This window comes from Osmerus mordax, chromosome 8 (assembly GCF_038355195.1).
Source record: "Osmerus mordax isolate fOsmMor3 chromosome 8, fOsmMor3.pri, whole genome shotgun sequence".
NCBI classification, from domain to species: domain Eukaryota; kingdom Metazoa; phylum Chordata; class Actinopteri; order Osmeriformes; family Osmeridae; genus Osmerus; species Osmerus mordax.
The window spans coordinates 11,545,860-11,564,316 of NC_090057.1; the positions used below are offsets into that span (position 1 = coordinate 11,545,860).

Sequence of the window (18,457 nt, forward strand, 5' to 3'; positions counted from 1 at the left end):
GGAGAGCGACTCCGTCCAGAAGACCCACCCGCAGCCTGGACCAGCGCTGGAGGAGCATCTGTGCCCTGTCGCTGGAGAGACGCTTGAGGTTGGATATATACATATATATATACATACGCACACTCATACACACACACACACACACACAGACAGTGTGTGTAGGGAACGTGTGTTCTTGGTGTGTAAACACCTAATGTGTCTAATGTGGCTTTCGTTTAGGGCAACTGAATTTGAATATGGTTTCAAATATGGCCGTGTGTCCGTTGTCAAGAATAACTCCAACCGGATTTGACTCAATAGAAATAGAAATGAGACTTTATGCATCAACACAAAATGTGTTTCAATATGCGCGTGGTTCTTCCCGGTTACGTTCCTCCTCATCGCGCAACTTAAACGTTCATCCTCCCCGGGATGTGTCACCTCTGGGCGTGCAGGATCGAGGAGACGTGGAGGCTGTGGTGTAAGTTCCTGGACGACCTACTCGCGCTTCGACGACTGGCTGAAGACGGCGGAGCGGACGGCCGCCAGCCCCAAGTCCTCCGGGGTCCTCTACACCGTCGCCAAGGAGGAGCTCAAGAAGTTTGAGGTCAGTTTTGGAAAGTCATGAAGTGTCTGAAAATAAACACGTTTCAAATGACAATGTTTTTTTTTTGTTTTTTTTACCATGTTTGACTACATGGTACTTGATTTGGACCGTGTTAACGCGACAGCAAAATGTACAAGGCTGCTTGCTGACTCTCCTTCCGGCCTACTTACTGTGTCTCAGGGTTTCCAGAGGCAGGTCCATGAGCGCCTGACTCAGCTGGAGCTGGTCAACAACCAGTACCGCCGTCTGGCCCGAGAGAACCGCACTGACCGGGCCAGCAAGCTCAAAGTCATGGTCCACGAAGGCAACCATCGCTGGGGACACGCTGGCTAGGAGAGTGTGGGGGCCATCTTGCGCAGACTAAAGGTCGGTGTCATGTGAACGTTATGTTACATAAGCTGTCCGCAGCTTTCCCGCCCTTCCTGTGCAAGCTGGCTTTCTTGCGTTCTTTTCAGTTTTTCTTTTTGCGAAGCAGAGACAAATCGTTTCCCGTCTTGAAATGTTTATCTTTCTTTCTGTGGTCTTTCCTTCACCTCTGGTCTCTCTCTCTGCCTCCGCGCCACTAACCTCACCCTCCCTCACCCTCCCTCTCCCCTCACCCCCCCAATCTCTCTTCCCCTCCTCCCCACTGTCCCCCCGTCCCCCCCCCCTTCCTACCCTCGCACGTCACTCCTCGACGCCTCTCCCCTCCTCCTTCCTTCCCCTCTCTCCCCCCCTTCTCCCCCCGTCGGAGCAGCATTTCACCGGCCAGAGGGAGGAGTTTGAGGGCACCAGGGAGAGCATGCTGGTGTGGCTGACGGAGCTGGACCTGCAGCTCACCAACGTGGAGCACTTCTCCGAGAGCGACGTGCACCACAAGATGCGGCAGCTCAACGTAAGCCCGACGCGCCGGGACGCACGCTTTGGGGGGGGGGGGGGGGGGGGGGGGGGGGGGGGGGGGGGGCGTGATATAAACGCGCACATGCTCCCAGACAAGAGCATGTGCACGCAGTCGTTAGAAGCCGACCCAGTCGCCCCCGGGGAACCGCACGTGCACTGTGAACACGGCTGCGCGTGCCGATAACTCCCCCTGCCGCGCTTTCAGTGAGTTTCGACCCTTCTAAACACCCTCCCTCCCACTATGTTGTCCCTCTTCACCCCATCCCCCCCCACCCCCCCCCCCCCCCCCCCCCCCCTCCCTCCCCAGAGCTTCCAGAAGGACATCACCCTGAACACGGAGCGCATCGACGGCCTGATCGTGTCCGGGGGAGGGCCTGATCCAGAGGAGCGCCCCGCTGGACGCGGGCCCTCATCGAGGACGAGCTGGAGGAGCTGCACTCCTACTGCCAGGAGGTGTTCAGCAGGGTGGTCCGCTTCCACCAGCGCCTCACGCAGCCCCCCGTCAGTCTCTCAGCACTCTCAGGCTTTTATTTGGATTTTTATTGTGTTTTCTTTGTGTTTAATTCTGTCTAACGCGACACACAAATAGTGCACGAGATTCAAGTGGGTAGAGCCACCTAACAACCACAGTTTTCTATTTTAATGAACAACAAGCTAGTTTATTGTAACCTGTAGGGGAAATTGGTTTCGTTATAATTAAGTTTTACTTACTTACCTGTCAGGGTGAATCAGCAACACTGTGCCTGGGTTAGCGTTGCTGATTTGCACTTAGCAAAAGAAAAGGATTGCTAAATTAACGTACTCAACGTTTTGACTGAATTAAAATGGCCTAGTTACAAACGATTGGTTAAAAGTGTGCTACCTATGTCTGTTGGTTATGTCCGTCCTCTCGCAGTTTATTCAAAACCAAAAATGAAGCCTTCCTCTCGTCTCCTCTCCTCAGACTCTCATTGAGGAGCCTGAACTGTTTGACTCCTCCCTGGAGGGGAGCTGTGAGCTGGTTGGCCGACCCTGGCTGGGGCGGGGTCCGGGAAGCACCCCAGCCACGCCCACTCACCTGTTAGCCCCTCCCCTGGAGCGCTCGGGCCGAGAGACCCCGGCGAGTGTGGACTCTCTCCCTCTGGAGTGGGACCACACAGGGGATGTGGGAGGGTCTTCGTCGCATGAGGATGATGAGGACGACCGCAAGGGAGAGGGGCCGTATTTCAGTGCCCTGTCAGGTAAAACATCCAACAGACCCAAAAACGCAAGCACACAAGTGCGTGACAAGCACTGTCGCTTGACACACACACACTCTCCTCCTCCCTCCTCGCCCCACTTTTCCTCTCCTCATGCACTCTCCGGTCTCCCAGTGCGTCAGCAATGAAGCCGGCTCTGCTTGAACCAAGTGACCTTGCTCTCCAGTGTATCTGTTGTCCCACCCACACACCCGCACCAGCACACGTACTGTACACACACCCGCAGCAGCATACACAAACAAATCCACCCACACCAATACGAGCACACACAGACACTTACATTAACAAACCCCTCTGCAGGATGTCTACACAACTGATCTGAGAGCTGGTCTCGCTCCACACCTAACTGGCTGTGACAGGGTTCACATGGGATTGCCAGATAAGATGACCCTAACCAACTCAGGGTTGCCAGATCCAATTAAAACCCTCCCCCGCTGCTATGCCACAACCTTCCCCTTGCTGTCTACCACCTGATATACGGCACAAACAGGAGATAACACGAGATAATGGGCCGTTGCTTCTCTGATTGGGTCTCATTTGGGATCGTAAGGAATCGCTTATGGGAGTGAATTCAATGTCTGCACCTGAATTGTTGTTATGATTTAATCTCAAATTAATTACGCTGTTTTGAACGAATGTTTCTTGAAAGAACTGTCTCATGCTGAAAGAGCGTTGAGCCGGTGAGAAATTGCTGTCTGGTTGGCAAGGCGATGCTTTTATATATTTATTCATCCCAGCGTGTTGTCCTTCAACATCAGCTGGAAGATTTTCGACGTCCTCTCACTTTGTGTTTGCTTGTTTGGGGTGATTGTGTGCGTGCATGTGTGTGTGTGTCTACCACTTATATCAGTTCCAGGAAGGTCCACGACCAACCCAGAGTCCGCAGCTTGGTCTTCTGCTGGAGACCAAGAGAGGAAATCTCTCTATCTGGACGCAGAAGACGACCTTGACTCCTCACCAGGCCTCACCAGCACCCCCTTCAAGCAGGGCTACGTAAGTCTACACCCCCCCCCCCCCTATGGGCCATGACAGGACTGCCGCACGCCAAGATGACTGATCGTTGACGTGTATCCAATGCTCTGGTCGGTCGTACTCAGCGGGGAACGCTGCTTCCAATGCCATGCCTGAATGTTCCCTCAATCCAAATTGCAATTCCCCTCGCGTCGCTTCAAGAAATGGAACATCATTACGAGTGAATGGTCCGCGTTCCCCGCCAACAAAGAAAGAAAACAAATCTTGCCTTCAAGGAATTCATTCTTCTCTTTATGTTTTCCATAAATCCACACATTTCAAACACTTGATTATTGTTGTCAAACGTTCCTACTTTCGATTCAATTCTATGAGATACAAAACGTAATTCATGCTGTGTGTAAACACGGACCCGCGACGGTGCAGTGCGTTGGCATGCGTGTGTTTTCCCCCGCTTTACCAGAGGGTTTGTCGTGTGTTCCAGTCTCGTCTCATGTCTGAGTGCAGCGGCAGCCTGAACAGTGTGAAACGTGTCTCTCTCATCCTGGACGACGAGGAACAGCCGGACGAGCAGGGCCTCACGAGCCTGACGGTGGCAGACAAACAGTCAGGTAGAAGCAGGCTTCCCACACACACACCTCGAGTCAGTCAGTCAAGTGAACTATGTGGACTTTACTTTGGACTCTACTCTCTGTGTGTGTGTGTGTGTGTGTGCTCCTAGGCGTGATCGAGCGCTGGGAGCTTCTCCAGGCTCAAGCCAGGAGCGAAGGGCAGCAAGGCCCTCGGGATCAGCAGCAGCTGACCTCTGACCTGTGTGACATCACTTCCTGGTTGGGACGGGTCAACCCTGAACTGGATCGACTCAAGCGGTCAGACACGTCGGCTGGTATCCAAGACTTGGAAGCTAGGGTCAAACAGCTCAAGGTAGGAGCTGTTTCTAAACAAAGACTGGACTACTATTTTCAGGAGGGTGCTGGAACACGCTCCTCAACGATGATATACAAAACACTCACATGTAACATACGCTCGTCTCAATCCCAACCCACAGGAGATGCAGAAGGACTTCACCCGCTACAAGGCTGTCATGCTCTCGCTGAACTTGGGGACACGAGGACAGGGGGGCGCCCACGAGGGGCGGGATGCCCAGACGCTGCAGGAAAGCCTGGGCACCATGAACCAGGGCTGGACCCGGGCCTGCGCCCGCCTGGGGGAGTGGGAGAGCAGCCTGCGCCACACGCTCATGCGCTCTCAGGTGAGACGTGCGCTCGCGGGAGACTCGGCCGTCAGGACAACAGACGTGACCACACACCGCAGAGGATGAACAGCTTATGACTGTTTAACGCCTCAGCTGGAAACCCCTCCACTGCACTGATTTTACGTCTCACTCGTGAAGCGGGATGTGATTCATCAGTCCGTTCTTGATGGGAAAAATCCATACACATTCAAGTCGTTGGAAACTCGCCACATCGATGGCCGTAAATGAGTTCCATTAGGTCCAACTCAAACTGTGAAATATGTGAACGTGTACCTCACACTGAGTTCCAGTCAATGAGACATTCCCCCCTCACATTCCCACTTGTCTCCAAACCCCCACAGGAGTTCCACCAGACCCTGCACTCCCTGCTCCTGTGGCTGGCCCACGCGGAGAGCCGGCGCTACGCCGTGGACATCCAGCACCCCGACACCCTGCCCAGAGCCTTCCTCGAGCACCACAACACACTCACCGTAAGAGAAGGAAATAATCGAGCATTGATTGCGTCTGGGGAAATGAAAAGAGTCCAAAACAGCCATACTCATGGATATCCAGTACTGAAGTACTAGAACGGTGAGGTCATGTAGGCACATGGAGTTCACATTGTCAGGAGGTACTAAGGTCCGTTCCACGTGTCTCTTGCGTCCCCCCGTCCCCCCGTCCCCCCTCTCCCCGGTGGCAGGGTCTGCAGGAGGAGCTGCGTGGTCGCCAGGCCCAGGCGACCTCCCTGCAGGGCCTGTGGGCGGAGCTCCAGCCCGAGGAGGGGGGCGGCGAGGAGAGCGACGAGGCCAGGGAGAAGCTCCACGTGACGGCCAACAAGCTGCGCCTGCTGCTGAGACAGGTGGGCCAGGACCTGGGCACGCTGCGGCAGCGCATGGTGAGACCGCGCGCCAGCGCCTCCTCTCTTCACACACCGTACCATCCATGCTCTTTGATGAACGACGGGTCACGTAGGAATCCCGAGAGTTCAAATCCACCCCGAGCCGTAAAACGTCGATTTGTCCGTCAACATACGAACGTAATCTTGCCGGAAATCTCGAATCCTGCTGGGCTGTATCAGCTCAACCGAGTGCTCCATCGGCGTCCTACGTCGAGTGAGAGGATGTTGACCCAACGTTGCCTCATTTCTGTCTGCTGCAGGAGTCAGAGGGTGTGTGCCTCCCCCGTGCTGAGGGGGGGGTCGGCGCCCAGGACGCAGCCGGCAGAGGCTCTGCAGAGGGCTCTCCAGAAGACGACCAGAGCAGGAGAAGCTCCACAGACACCAGAAGGTACTGTACTGTGCTAAGGGCAAAACGGTTAGCCCGATAGCTACATCCAACTTGCTAGCAAGTTGTCTTTTTTTCTTCTTCTTTTTTTTTTATCCCTGTTATACTCATTTCAAATGAACGGAGTACCTACTGGAGCGTCTGCGGTATCCATTGACGATGGACGCGTGTGTGAGTGAGGTCTTGTCGACTACGACAAAAGGCGCCGAAGGGAGAGGAGCGCACTGCTCAATGCTGTCCCCCCCTCCCCTCTCTTGTCCGCAGGGAGGAGAAGAGGGACCCGTCGCCACCGCGCTCCTTCTTCTACCGGGTCCTGCGCGCCGCCTTCCCCCTCCACGTGCTGCTGCTGCTGCTGCTGGTCCTGGCCTGCCTGGTGCCTTTCACCGAGAACGACCAAAGCTGCACCCTGGCCAACAACTTTGCCCGCTCCTTCTACCCGATGTTGCGCTACACCAACGGGCCGCCACCCACCTAACTTCTCACGCCGATAGAGCCGCAGATAGAGACGTTCACACACACACAAACACACACATACACACACGTTGCCACACACACACACACACAGTTGCCCTGCTTCCAAAGCAAACCCATCCGGATACCGAAACTCTCCTCGACAAAGCAAGAGGGATTGCTACCGTCCAAAAACAAATCAATCCTTTTTAATGTCTATATTTCGAGATTAAATTGTTATACTTGTATTTATTCCCTTGAAGAAGCCATACCTCTCTAAAATGTGCTGTTAAAGGTACTGTTGAATTTGTACTTTGTGTTTGTGCTGCCCCAGGCTGGTTTCAAATTCGTCCCAAACCTCGCAACATGAATTAATCAAACGTACGAGGTTTTTTTTGCCTAATGATTCCCAAGTGTTAGGGATGCCTCTGCCAATTTCAATCATACCATCCATGCATTTGCTTTACAATGTGTTTTACCCATTTCATTGTATTGAAATCATTCAAAAATGCCTAGATACAATCAGTGTTTACGAGTTAATACACACTTCGTGTCCAAATTGTATGAAATGTTTCTTCCTCCTGGAAAAGCAGTTGGGTCAGTTGCCCCATAACATCCCATAACATGGTATGCCAGATAGTGTGTCTTACACACTGCTTCAGATACAGAAACAACATCTCAGTCGTTATAACGTCCAGGTGGATTGTGTCCATTTGTGACAGGTGAACGGAAAGCCCCTGAAATGTAAAAGTGAATCACTTGTGTGACTCACATGCTAATCTAACCAGGAGCGTTTCCATATCTCATGAGTAGACCTACATGTGAATACTCAACGAGGAAAATGAACACTCCTGATGGTCCGTTCGCTGAGTTAAACATGACAGGATTGTTTTACCCTGTTGGTTTTTTTTTATTGCTGTCAATTGCTCTACTCGTACTCCTCTCTCTCTCTTTTGATGGAAGAGAAGGAGGAAATATCCCTTGTGTGGTTTTCATATTATTGTTACTCACCCAATGGTCCCTCAACTGAAATGGGTTCAAAAACAATACAGCCATAACACATTGTTTTTACAGTGTATCGAAATAATGTGTTGAAATAATGAATGACACTAACATTGTGCAGATGACCCAAGGGCCAAAATGTCTCAGGTTGAAAAAGTAATTAATTGTATTTTTCTTTAACATACAAAATTTGGCCCACAGACCCAAACACCACACAGCTGTTAAACACTGGATAACTATGTTGTAGCAATCATGCACTGGTATAAATATTAATCACAATACGACCAGTCTAATACAATCGCAATTTTTTATTTACACGTTTCAAATCTTTTCAAAACAATGTGTTGTTATCTTGTTTCAAATCTTTTCAAAACAATGTGTTGTTATTAACTGACTGAGAATCAATTTCCATCGCTCCTAGTGCATAGGACACTTAAACCTTTGAACAGAATATATATTTCAAGGCCTAAATAAAACAATGTCCATATTTTTCTGGTTGTAAACATTTGTTTTCATTGATCCAAGACATTGGTGCTTTCTGACATCAGACTTCAATATCACAGTTATCGAAAATATAATATCGTACGTGTCATTCTTATTCGAATCAAATCAAAACCTTTTTCTGTATTTCAAAACCTTTTAAAAAGTTGTTCTCAAGTGCAGCAATTGGAGTAGATTGGGCATAATGGCCCCACTACAGGCACCACAACCACTACCTGTCAATCATAAACGCCTTCCGTGGGACTTTAGATTGGGCTGGGATCCCACCTCGTCTGAAGAATAGAAATGCTGCAGGAGTTCGAAATATGTGGCATCCATGATCCATGATGGCGGTTTTTCTCATACATCATATTAACTTTAAGCAATAGTCATACATCCTTTGAATGTTCTTAATTTAAATCCCTTTCTTTGCGTATTTTTTTTCCTCACAAGTGCTGGAAGAAACCTTAATAACTTTCTGGCACAGGAAATCTTTACGTGTTTTTTATTATTCAAAGAGTAATTCCTACAAAACATTGATCCAAAGAACAATGTTGGAACTTCAACACTTAAAGCACACACAACATTAGAAAGAAAGACAATATAGTGTTCAAACCCAATGCTCAATGGCATCTCATGCTCATATTATTTCCATTGATATCTGTTTCTAATGGTTAGGTATTTAGCGTTTCTTTCAACAAAACTCTGAAACATTTTCTAAACCCTAACTTGTTTTTGAGGATTCCTCCCCATTTTAAAGTGTTTTAAGTATGGATAATGTGTCCTCATATATGACTGAAAAGGAAAAAAAGGACAAAAGAAGGTACCTTTTCATCTTCTCTTTAGTTTTCTAGTCAATCCCAGACATGCTTGATGTGTCCAATTACAGTGAGGAATCTATCAGTGAAAAGGAAGGGCCTCTAAACAGGAGATTGGAAGTGCATGTATACTTCAGCTTCCAGATAATCCATAACCACAATAGGAAAAGGATTTTAAATTGGGTCTCTATTTTGCCGGCAGCAATATGCATGACATGGGAGCAAATCACATAATGTCATACAGTATGTCACTGCAAAAAGGAACCCGACGATATGGAAATTATACACCTATAGTTTATTTGGGCAAAAAATGCCTTCTTTGAATAGAAGTAGTATTGTGAAAGGTCATACATTGCACTCTTGGAATAGTATAAAACTAGTCAACATACATCCATCTCTTCATGGGGGGATAATTCACTTATTGCCTTCTGTCACCCACTTGTTCCTATGCCCTCAAACCAACATGTATTGGAAAATGTACTGCTTTGGTCTATTAAATTAGATTTGCACCATAACCTCTTAATGACAATAGTATACTAGGTTCCCCTTTGCACTTTACCTTAGGGAGGAGGAGGGGGATGTGTTTCAAAATGATTTAAAACAATACAAATCTTGTGAGGTCGGTCAGAAACAACATTTACAGAATGTGAGTGTGCCAATGCATAAAAACCAAGAATATGTGTTGGTATTCTTTCTCATCCAGGGTTGAATATTTGCTTGAGATAGGACTTTCCAACATCAATATACAACTTGCACCACGTGAGAGAATGTGAATGCTGGCTTTGCATGGATGGTGTTTTGTCTTGTGAGTTTCAGAGGAAAACCTTCTATGGAGGAAGATAATATTTCTTCTTACACCAATACAGAGACCTAGAAACAGATTTAGCTAGAAAATGGTACTGTAACTACTAGTGCAAAATGTAGTTGTCTAAAAAGGCAAAGACAAGAAAAGGATAGTACAGGCAAAGGAATATATATACATTTTTAACATTTTAATGCAGACCTTTTTTCTTTAATTTGATCTTGCCCTTGGAATACATTCACATGAAAGACCGTACCAATTTTTATAATACGATAGGAGTGCAATTTTTTGTTGTTGATTGTCAGTCAAAGCTACATATTCACTTACAAGCACAAACAATATAGAAAATAGGGTAAAAGCTTTTTCTCTGCTTACAATCAACACAGACAAAAAAAAGAAGATGGCTTGTCAGGGCCTTTTTCTCACAGGACACTTTTGTTGTCCTGCGAATAACAAACAACAGACTTAGAAACAAGGAGTAATTCTTTGTTGTATTTAATTGTGAGGACAAGGTCCAAGCGTAGATGATGAGATGAAGCCATTGGGATGCAACCTCGAACCCCTTATAGAGCCTGAAAGTAGTCCATGTTTGCTCATTGTTCCTGCGACTTGACTCGGTTGTCTGGAAAGTTCCCAAACTAAAATTCACATTCTAAAAGTATCCAGAAGTAGATAGTCATTGACAAGCATGACTTTACATAATCCACCGTCGTACAACTCCTCTGCTCCTCAGTCAGCTTCCGTGTGGTAGGGATCCCCCTTGAACCAGCTAAAACAAGGAAAGACAGCAAGTTTAGTGTGACCGCTTATCACCAATATGCAATCATGTCATCCAAACACTATAACATTCTACCCTGTGGTTGCAGATACACTTGAATTTATGGCGAAAGAAAATCTAGCTTTTTGCCCACATCCACCCACTCTCCAAATTCTTCTAGAACTCAAGCTCTCTCTCCCATTATCTATCTCCTCCGAGTCAAGCTGTGTCAACACTCAGATAGGCAGCACTCTATTCCCTTTGCTTTCTCATCTGTTTTCTTATTTCATCTCAACTCTTTCATGGCACTAAACAATGACTAAATGCCTTGTCATTCTGTCTCTGGTATCCTGTAAAACTGCCAGATTTATGAAGTTACTCTTTCATGGGAAACAAAACACCAGCAGGCGCTTAGCCTAAAGCCAAACTGGCAACACTGTTTACAACTTGGTAACACTGTTTATGACATTGGTTTACTATGCAAACACACATAATCCAGTGAGGATTAAGTGGATAAATGACTTTTTAAGGGAAAATATGTCAAGACACAAAAGCAACATGTCAATCCGCAAACCTCTTAAATGGCATGCTCTTTCTATCCTCTAAAGATAGTATGTGTGAGAAAAAAATGTGGGTCGGATAAAAGTTTCCCCAGTCTTTATAGGCATTTGCCGATAATAAAAAAAAAAACATGTAAACGAAACCTGTCTATCTTTCGCTCGGAATCCTGTGGTTCCTGGGGGTCATCACTGCTGCTGCTGGAGGTCAGAGTCTGGGTAGCACAGCTGCCGGGGTTGTGAAGCTGTGGGGGTAAGCCCGCTCGGGGGCAGGGGCCCGGCTGGGGGACGTAGTGGGGCAGCCGGGAGCTGTGCATGATGTGGGCATCCAGCATCTCCAGGAGCAGGTCGTACAGTGGCACCACGTTCTTCATCTTCATGCTGTGGAGGTGGTCCATGCCTTTGTTACTGCGGGGACAGAGTTCAGTAGAAACGTTGAGTCGAAAAGGGAGAATGGGAACACGGAGGGAGTCGTGAAAACAAGTTTGCCCGTTTCATCGGATACGTTCAAAACAATAGCCATGCCACCATAGCATAGCATTGCCCGCAGCAGAAGAAAAACCGACCAACCAAAACATAGCCATCAGCGGAATAGGATCGTGTGGTTTCACTTTTAGTGGTTTAGTCGTGGGGTCCTTTTCACGGTGTTCAAAGAGTGATATTGAATCGCGGGAGTGCAGTGCACGCTGGGTCTCGACACTGGTAGCCCGTGTCGTACCTGACATGGCGGATGTGTGACAGCAGCATGAGCAGGTGGGCCAGGCGGGTGGACTGCTGCTGGAAATTGATCCCCCTTCTGGCGATAGCCCACACCAGAGAGTCTGTCACAGAGTCCAGCAAGCACAAGAGCTTGGCACGGCTGTTGAGCTCGTCCCCCCCGTCAGAAGAGCTGAGGCACATGTCTGCCAGCACACACACAAGTACACAACACACACACACCTGAGTCTCCATTTAAACCAAACATTACCCATCCGCTAAATACGAAACCGGTACACACTGGAACTTCTTAAAAAAAGGGATCTTAACCCGAAGCCAACCTTCGACGGATGCCCCAAACAGATAAGGATAAGACAAATATCAAACGCTAAAATGTGATATTAAACATGTGCATTTGCAAGTTTTTTTTTTTTTCATGCTTTTTTTTGGTCTGAATAATAAATCCTACAAACAATTATACACACACACACACTGGGGAACCCAGAAGGAACACACATGAACTTACTGGAGTTGAGAAGGATCATGGCCTTGAGGCAGACGTACTCCTCCTTCTGCAACTGGAGCTCTCGGAACCTGGAGGTGGCAGCCAGCAGCATGTCAAAGATCTCCACGAAGCCCTGAACACAGCTCCCTTCCTCTCTGCCCAGAGAAAACACACACACACATACACACACACACACACAGACAAGCACCAAATATAAGCACCCAAGGCCATGTCAACACTTAACATCCCAGTTTGTCATGCAGGTATTACTGAAGGATCTGGAGGATGCATAGAACAAGCTTATACATTCGATTGGTCATTGATAAAGACGTGTGATCGATGTATTTATGAACTGAAACAGTCTTGTCCAACCCTGGTGTGGGTGTGAGAAGGTACCTGCTCAGTATGAGGTCGCGGGAGAAGATGAGCTTCCCAGGGTGGTCCACAGACCTCCACATGAGGCCCAGCATCAGCACCTCCAGCCAGCAACACTCCAGCAGGTGCACCTGGTCAAACAGACCCAGCTCCACAAACCCTGGAGAACAGACACATGGCGCTCTGTCTATTAAACCTAGCCTTTCCTCATAGTTCCTTTGCACTGTCAGTGTAAAGTATACTTCAAGAGCACAGAGGGTAGAGTTGATGGTGATTAAGACAAATATTGACATATGTAGTGAGTAAAGTCAGGTTCTCTTTGTTGTGTCTTTAGCGTCTAAAGTCACCAGATGAAGGGAAAACAACAGGAAGTAGGGGCTCCCTGACTAGGTACAGTTTAACATGTATCGAACTGCTTACTGTAAAAGGCAGAAAAATTATGTTTAATTTCGAGCTGTCTCTTGTGTTTCTCAAAACATTCTTAACAATTAGTTCCAGGACTAAGCATGGATGCATTGACCAAGTCAATGCTACTGAGTTCAGCTTTGCCCAGCTTAAAAGTGTTGAAGGGCTGTAATTTACATTTACATTTATTCATTTAGCAGACGCTTTTATCCAAAGCGACTTCCAAGAGAGAGCTTTACAATGGTAACCGCTGTAATGGAATAATAGTTTATGGGGATAATTGCTGACTAATGTTGGAGAGTCAGACTCATTTGTGACATAGCTTGTCACAATTCTGATGTGCTGTTAATACATATCCATGGGGGTCAGATGGCTGAGCGGTTAGGGAGTCGGGCTATTAATCAGAAGGGTGTTGGTTCGATTCCCGGCCGTGCAAAATGAAGTTGTGTCCTTGGGCAAGGCACTTCACCATACTTGCCTCGGGGAGAATGTCCCTTTACTTGATGTAAGTCGCTCTGGATAAGAGCGTCTGCTAAATGACTAAGTGTAAATATCAATGAAGAAATATCAATGCTAAGAGCATAAATGTATTTGTCCCTAAAACTAACTATTTTGTCTTACAGTAATACCATCATTAAAGTGCTTAAGTGACTATGAACCCCTTTGTAAAAAAGCAAATCTTAAATGTGTGGAGAAAGTGGATCATTTTGACACATTTTCTTCTTTACCCCCCAGAACACCTCTGGCTATGGGTCACAAACTTCCAATATGCTTAATTAAACACAGACAATGTGTCTGAGTCTTGCAGTTTGGCAGCAAGTTTATACAGAACTGTTCAGTTGAACACTAATGTCTCCTGACATAAAAAGACCATGTAGCACCGTTTGGTAGCTCTGTCCTCAAGGCATCAGAGTTGGTTTGATCAATTGAGTTGATGTTGGGTTGAATTGATTCAGTTGGTGGATTGAAGAGTGAAAACATTTGGAAATGTTGTGGAGTAATTAACGCAGCCATTTAGCAGGGGCTCGGTGGTAGTTAAACTGAATTCTGAATTGTTTTTAGTATCATACTTTGTCCTGCAGTGGCATACTAGAGACTAGACATTTGCAAATAAGAAACTAACAGTAATTTCAACAAGCCCTTAAACTGAGCAATTCCACAAGGTCAGTTGTATCCAATACTTTCCTTGTTGCATCATGGCAGGCTTAACTTTGTTTGTGGTCATTGGCTTGTTCTAGGTCCACAGCTGTGCATAAAAATAGAAAAAACTTGCTGGACTGAGCACATTTTTAACACCCAGGCGGTGATGGTCATTTGGTTCACCGGAGATGATTACGCATGGTCATAATGATGCTTACTAGACAGGGAAAATACTTCATCTGTGTCTGGGAAATGTTTCATGCATATTTAGAAGAAGAAATCGATTGATGCGAATAATATGCACAAGCACATACACAAGCACACACATATACACACACACACACACAGACACACACACTGGCCTGACCAACACTGACCTGGGATCTTCTTGGCCCAGCTGATCATATGGACCAGCTCCTTGTCGGCTAGGTTGGTGAGTGACATCATCACACTGGCCTCCGTCAGGGGCTTATTCATATCTCTCAGTAGGTAAATCTCGGGTGGCTCCGCCTCCATGATCAGCCCAATCAGCTGCTCAGGTGTGAGTGTGGAGCGGTGGAGCTCGGTCTCACCCACCTCATGTAAGCCCATCCTAGATCCGTTGGCCCCGCCCCGTGAGGAGAAGCGCACCACCCTCCTTGGTTGGGCTCCTCTGTAGCTGCCACGGTCTCGCCTCATACCTGAACATGAGACTGCTTTACTCACACTTCCAATGACATAATATGAAAAATCTAATCTAAAATCACACTAATTTGATGTTCCAGTAAGAATTGTGTTCTTGCCAGGCTTATAGCGTGGCTTCTCATCACATGCTAACCTCTTCATTTGTCTACGTTTACCAGTTATACAGCTATAATTGGTGTGAAGTCACACTGGTCGAGGGAAGAGCTCACTAGGTTTAGCTCTGTGGTTAGAGTGTTTGACTGCAATCTGAGAGGTCACAGGTTCAAATGCCCCTTGACAAGTGACTATAAAAGTCCATTATGTATTATAGTTATGGGTACATATACCAGTTCCCCCACATGTATATGCACTTGGCTTACATTCATGTAAAACATGGCTTATTACATTTTGTCAGAAGTTTTCCTAAAATGAATTGCTTGGTCCTATTAAATGTTCTCTATTGTACATCTAAATAATTGTTAAGAACCTTATGAGTGTATGTAATTATACAAAGATTAGAAAAAAATATTTTTGTGCAAAGCAGTCCAAATGAACCTTGAAAAGGAATGCCAGCAAATAATGAAATGACAAGTTTATCAATTAGATCTCCATGGCAACGCCATTTGAATTTTAGCCAGGCACAAAAAGATGAGAGGGTCTACTTGATTGAGATCTCAGACATGCACCTGGAACATGATGTGAGAAGAGGAAACTACTGGCTGAACTACAGTTGCACATATGCATGACCCCCTAACGATCATGATCAAACTAACATTACAACTGGGGAAAGATTATTAGAATATCAGTATAGCATGCTATTCGGGGAGTCAGGTGGCTGAGCTGTTAGGGAATCGGGGCTAGTAATCAGAATGTTGCCGGTTTGATTCCCGGCTGTCCCAAATGACGTTGTGTCCTTGGGCAAGGCACTTCACCTTACTTGCCTCGAGGGGGAATGTCCCTGTACTTACAGTAAGTCTCTCTGGATAAGAGTGTCTGCTAAATGTAAATGTAAAATGTAATCATATTCATTTCCATAGTTTCTATCTAGATATTCCCACTTAATGGGTATTGTGACCTAGCCAGCCGTATCAGCAAAGAAGAGAAGATCTGAGAGGGGAGGAAGAGGAGAGGAAGGGAGAGGAAGGGAGAGGAAGGGGGACTCACCACACTTCGTCATGCCGACTTCATAGCACTTGCGAAGACGGCAGGCCTGGCAGCTCTTGCGACGATTCTTATCGATAGTGCATTGGTTGGTGGCCGGGCAAATGTAGTCATTGTGTCCTAAGATGGGTGGATAGATAGACGGACAGAGGTTAAAGGTGAAAACAGAAAAGAGAGAGAAGATTGATGGAGTGGGTGAAGAGGGAGTGGAGGGAGTGGTAGATTCAAGATATTAGAAAGATAAGAAAGAATTAGGTCTGATATACTATATGACATCATACTTACTGATAGCATTTTTAACTCTGGGACAGATAATCCAGTTAAGCAATCAAATACATGTTGTCAAAATATTGGACTGCTACTATTTACATCTACAGTATTACTCTTAGAAGGGAGTGGCAAAGACAAAGTTCAAGTTCTACAGACAACATGGAAGTGTGCCAACACAATAAAAGGGAAGTTAATGGATTGCTTGACTAGAATGGGAAGGTGTCTTCATTAGAGATTCAATAGATTCATTAAAGAATCATTATACAACAGTTTGTGCTGGCGAAGTATTTTTTTTTGAGTCAGGTATTCCATGAGTGCCGTATTTAGCAAAAACAGCACAGGGACTTTTCACGAAGCATGTATCCCTCCGCTTACATTAAGGACCGTTAGTCGCTGGTGGGCAGAAAAAAGTGTTTGTGTTGCTTGGAAACAGCCCAGTCCCAGTCCAGGGGCAGAACTATATTTCATGTTGGCAGAGCCAAATCAATGACAACATCGGGGGCCCTTAACGACATACTTAGACTTTTACTAACACAACAGGGCACAATCAGCTGAATATACCAGTCTTACTGTGACAAGTATCGAGACTATAGTGTGTATATGCATGCACGAGACTGCGTATGTGCACGTTGTGTGCATTTGTGTGAGCACCTTACCTTGGATGCTCCTCTTGAAGAAGGCTTTGCAGCCCTCACAGGACCACACCCCGTAGTGGTAGCCTGAAGCGTAGTCCTGACACACAGCACAGTAGTGCAGGTTGGATTTACCTCGCAGGGAAGTGACCGAGTCGCCCATGTCCTGTGTGTGCCTCCTCACGGTCTTACTGGCTCACACACACACACACAGGATACAGTTATCCCCAGGAGTGGAATAGTACCATTGTAGTAAGCACAACAACTACAGACAGTGAGGAGGATCTCCTAACGCAGCTCATGTGAACTGTACATGATCATTCCACTTTTGACTTTGGATACTTTTAATGATATAGTAAATCAGGACGTCAAAGTTAAAAACGCTTTGTCGACGTCGACATTATTCGTGTCATTTGTGTATTGCGTCGTGATGCTTTTTGTTCGTGTGTTGGTGGAGCTGTTTAGATAACGGGGGCACTGTTTCCTACCTGCTCTCAGACAAGGTGTGATCTTGAGGCGACAGCTCTGACCACTGGCTGTGGCTGGGCTGGGTGTGCTCGGTGCAGGACTGTGGCCGGTGCAGAGCCAGCGGCGGCCCTACACGACTGTGGCTGGGCCAGAACAGGGAGGGGCTGAGAGACTGGCGAACAGAAGGGCAGTCAGGGAGCACAGGGGTGGTGTAGCCCAGCAGGGTGGAGCTATAGAAAGGCAGGGAGGGGAACTCGTGGCTGATATCGGCATAAGGGGAGGGGATGCAGATGGGACGGCCAGCTTCGATGGACAGGGCCGGAGGGGATGAGCTAAAGATGGGGGAGCGGACTCGACTGCCCATCCTACTGGGGTTCACTTCCTGTAGTTGCAGAAGGGGCGTGTCTCGGTCTGGGGGACACACAGCCATTGCGACTGCAGGGCAAAATTAGCCAAGAGGTCTTAATCACATTATACACATGACTGAAGGACCAAGAGTATGGCCAGAGTTGAAGAAACTAGCGACTGGTTTGAAGTCAGTTTTGTACTTTTTCCACTAATTAAGCAGAGTTCAAGTCAGGCTTTTGTGAGAGGGTGCATTGATCTTAGACCTGTGTCTAGTCTTGTTGCTGGCTGTGGGAGCTGTAGGTACAGATAAAAACAGTCGTCAGTATAGATTGTGGCTCTGTCCTAGAGGCAAGCCCAGTTTGTGGAATGACATCAGTGGATGTGGATCAAGAAAATGACTAATGAGATGGACAATTTGTAGGACTGCCATTCGTAAAACTGGTCCAGTATTTCATTTTAGTGACGAATCCCAGTGTGTACTCAAAGTTGCACTCAATGTTGACCCCAGACTCTGACATCATCACCAGACACAACAACAGCTTCACTGATGTTACACAGGAATACAACTGTGGGATATAGATAGAAAATGATTGTGTAAATAATCTCATGAAGACGCATACCAAACTTGTCAGAGACAGAACTGAATGTATTGATTTATACATCACCATTCATTGATTCGGGCATGAATTGCAGGGACTTTTTCTCTATTCAAACACCATTACCTTTCCCAAACTTTGTT

General features: G+C 46.9%; 2 protein-coding genes across 2 annotated transcripts in view; one reads left to right on the forward strand and one right to left on the reverse strand.

Annotated features, from left to right (window-relative positions):
- The window catches only part of LOC136947652 (nesprin-2-like), an 81,528-nt gene extending 73,400 nt beyond the window's left edge, over window positions 1–8,128 (forward strand). The window contains 17 exon segments of the mRNA XM_067241779.1: window positions 20–88; window positions 435–477; window positions 479–586; window positions 767–952; window positions 1,323–1,460; window positions 1,773–1,829; window positions 1,831–1,869; window positions 1,871–1,966; window positions 2,409–2,685; window positions 3,554–3,696; window positions 4,157–4,283; window positions 4,394–4,596; window positions 4,721–4,924; window positions 5,269–5,397; window positions 5,607–5,801; window positions 6,065–6,192; window positions 6,454–8,128. Coding sequence (XP_067097880.1) covers window positions 20–88; window positions 435–477; window positions 479–586; window positions 767–952; window positions 1,323–1,460; window positions 1,773–1,829; window positions 1,831–1,869; window positions 1,871–1,966; window positions 2,409–2,685; window positions 3,554–3,696; window positions 4,157–4,283; window positions 4,394–4,596; window positions 4,721–4,924; window positions 5,269–5,397; window positions 5,607–5,801; window positions 6,065–6,192; window positions 6,454–6,664 — 2,353 coding nt within the window. The 3' untranslated portion in view covers window positions 6,665–8,128.
- A 1,815-nt stretch (window positions 8,129–9,943) lies between these two features.
- On the reverse strand, window positions 9,944–17,888 carry LOC136947254 (estrogen receptor beta-1-like). The gene is made up of 9 exons (XM_067241195.1): window positions 17,391–17,888; window positions 16,927–17,093; window positions 16,004–16,120; window positions 14,554–14,856; window positions 12,653–12,791; window positions 12,278–12,411; window positions 11,774–11,957; window positions 11,203–11,463; window positions 9,944–10,510 (listed from the first exon to the last, which is right to left on the reverse strand). Exons 1-9 carry the CDS (start codon window positions 17,798–17,800, stop codon window positions 10,471–10,473), a joined length of 1,755 nt encoding a protein of 584 aa, XP_067097296.1. The 5' UTR covers window positions 17,801–17,888; the 3' UTR covers window positions 9,944–10,470.
- Between the last annotated feature and the right edge of the window lie 569 nt (window positions 17,889–18,457).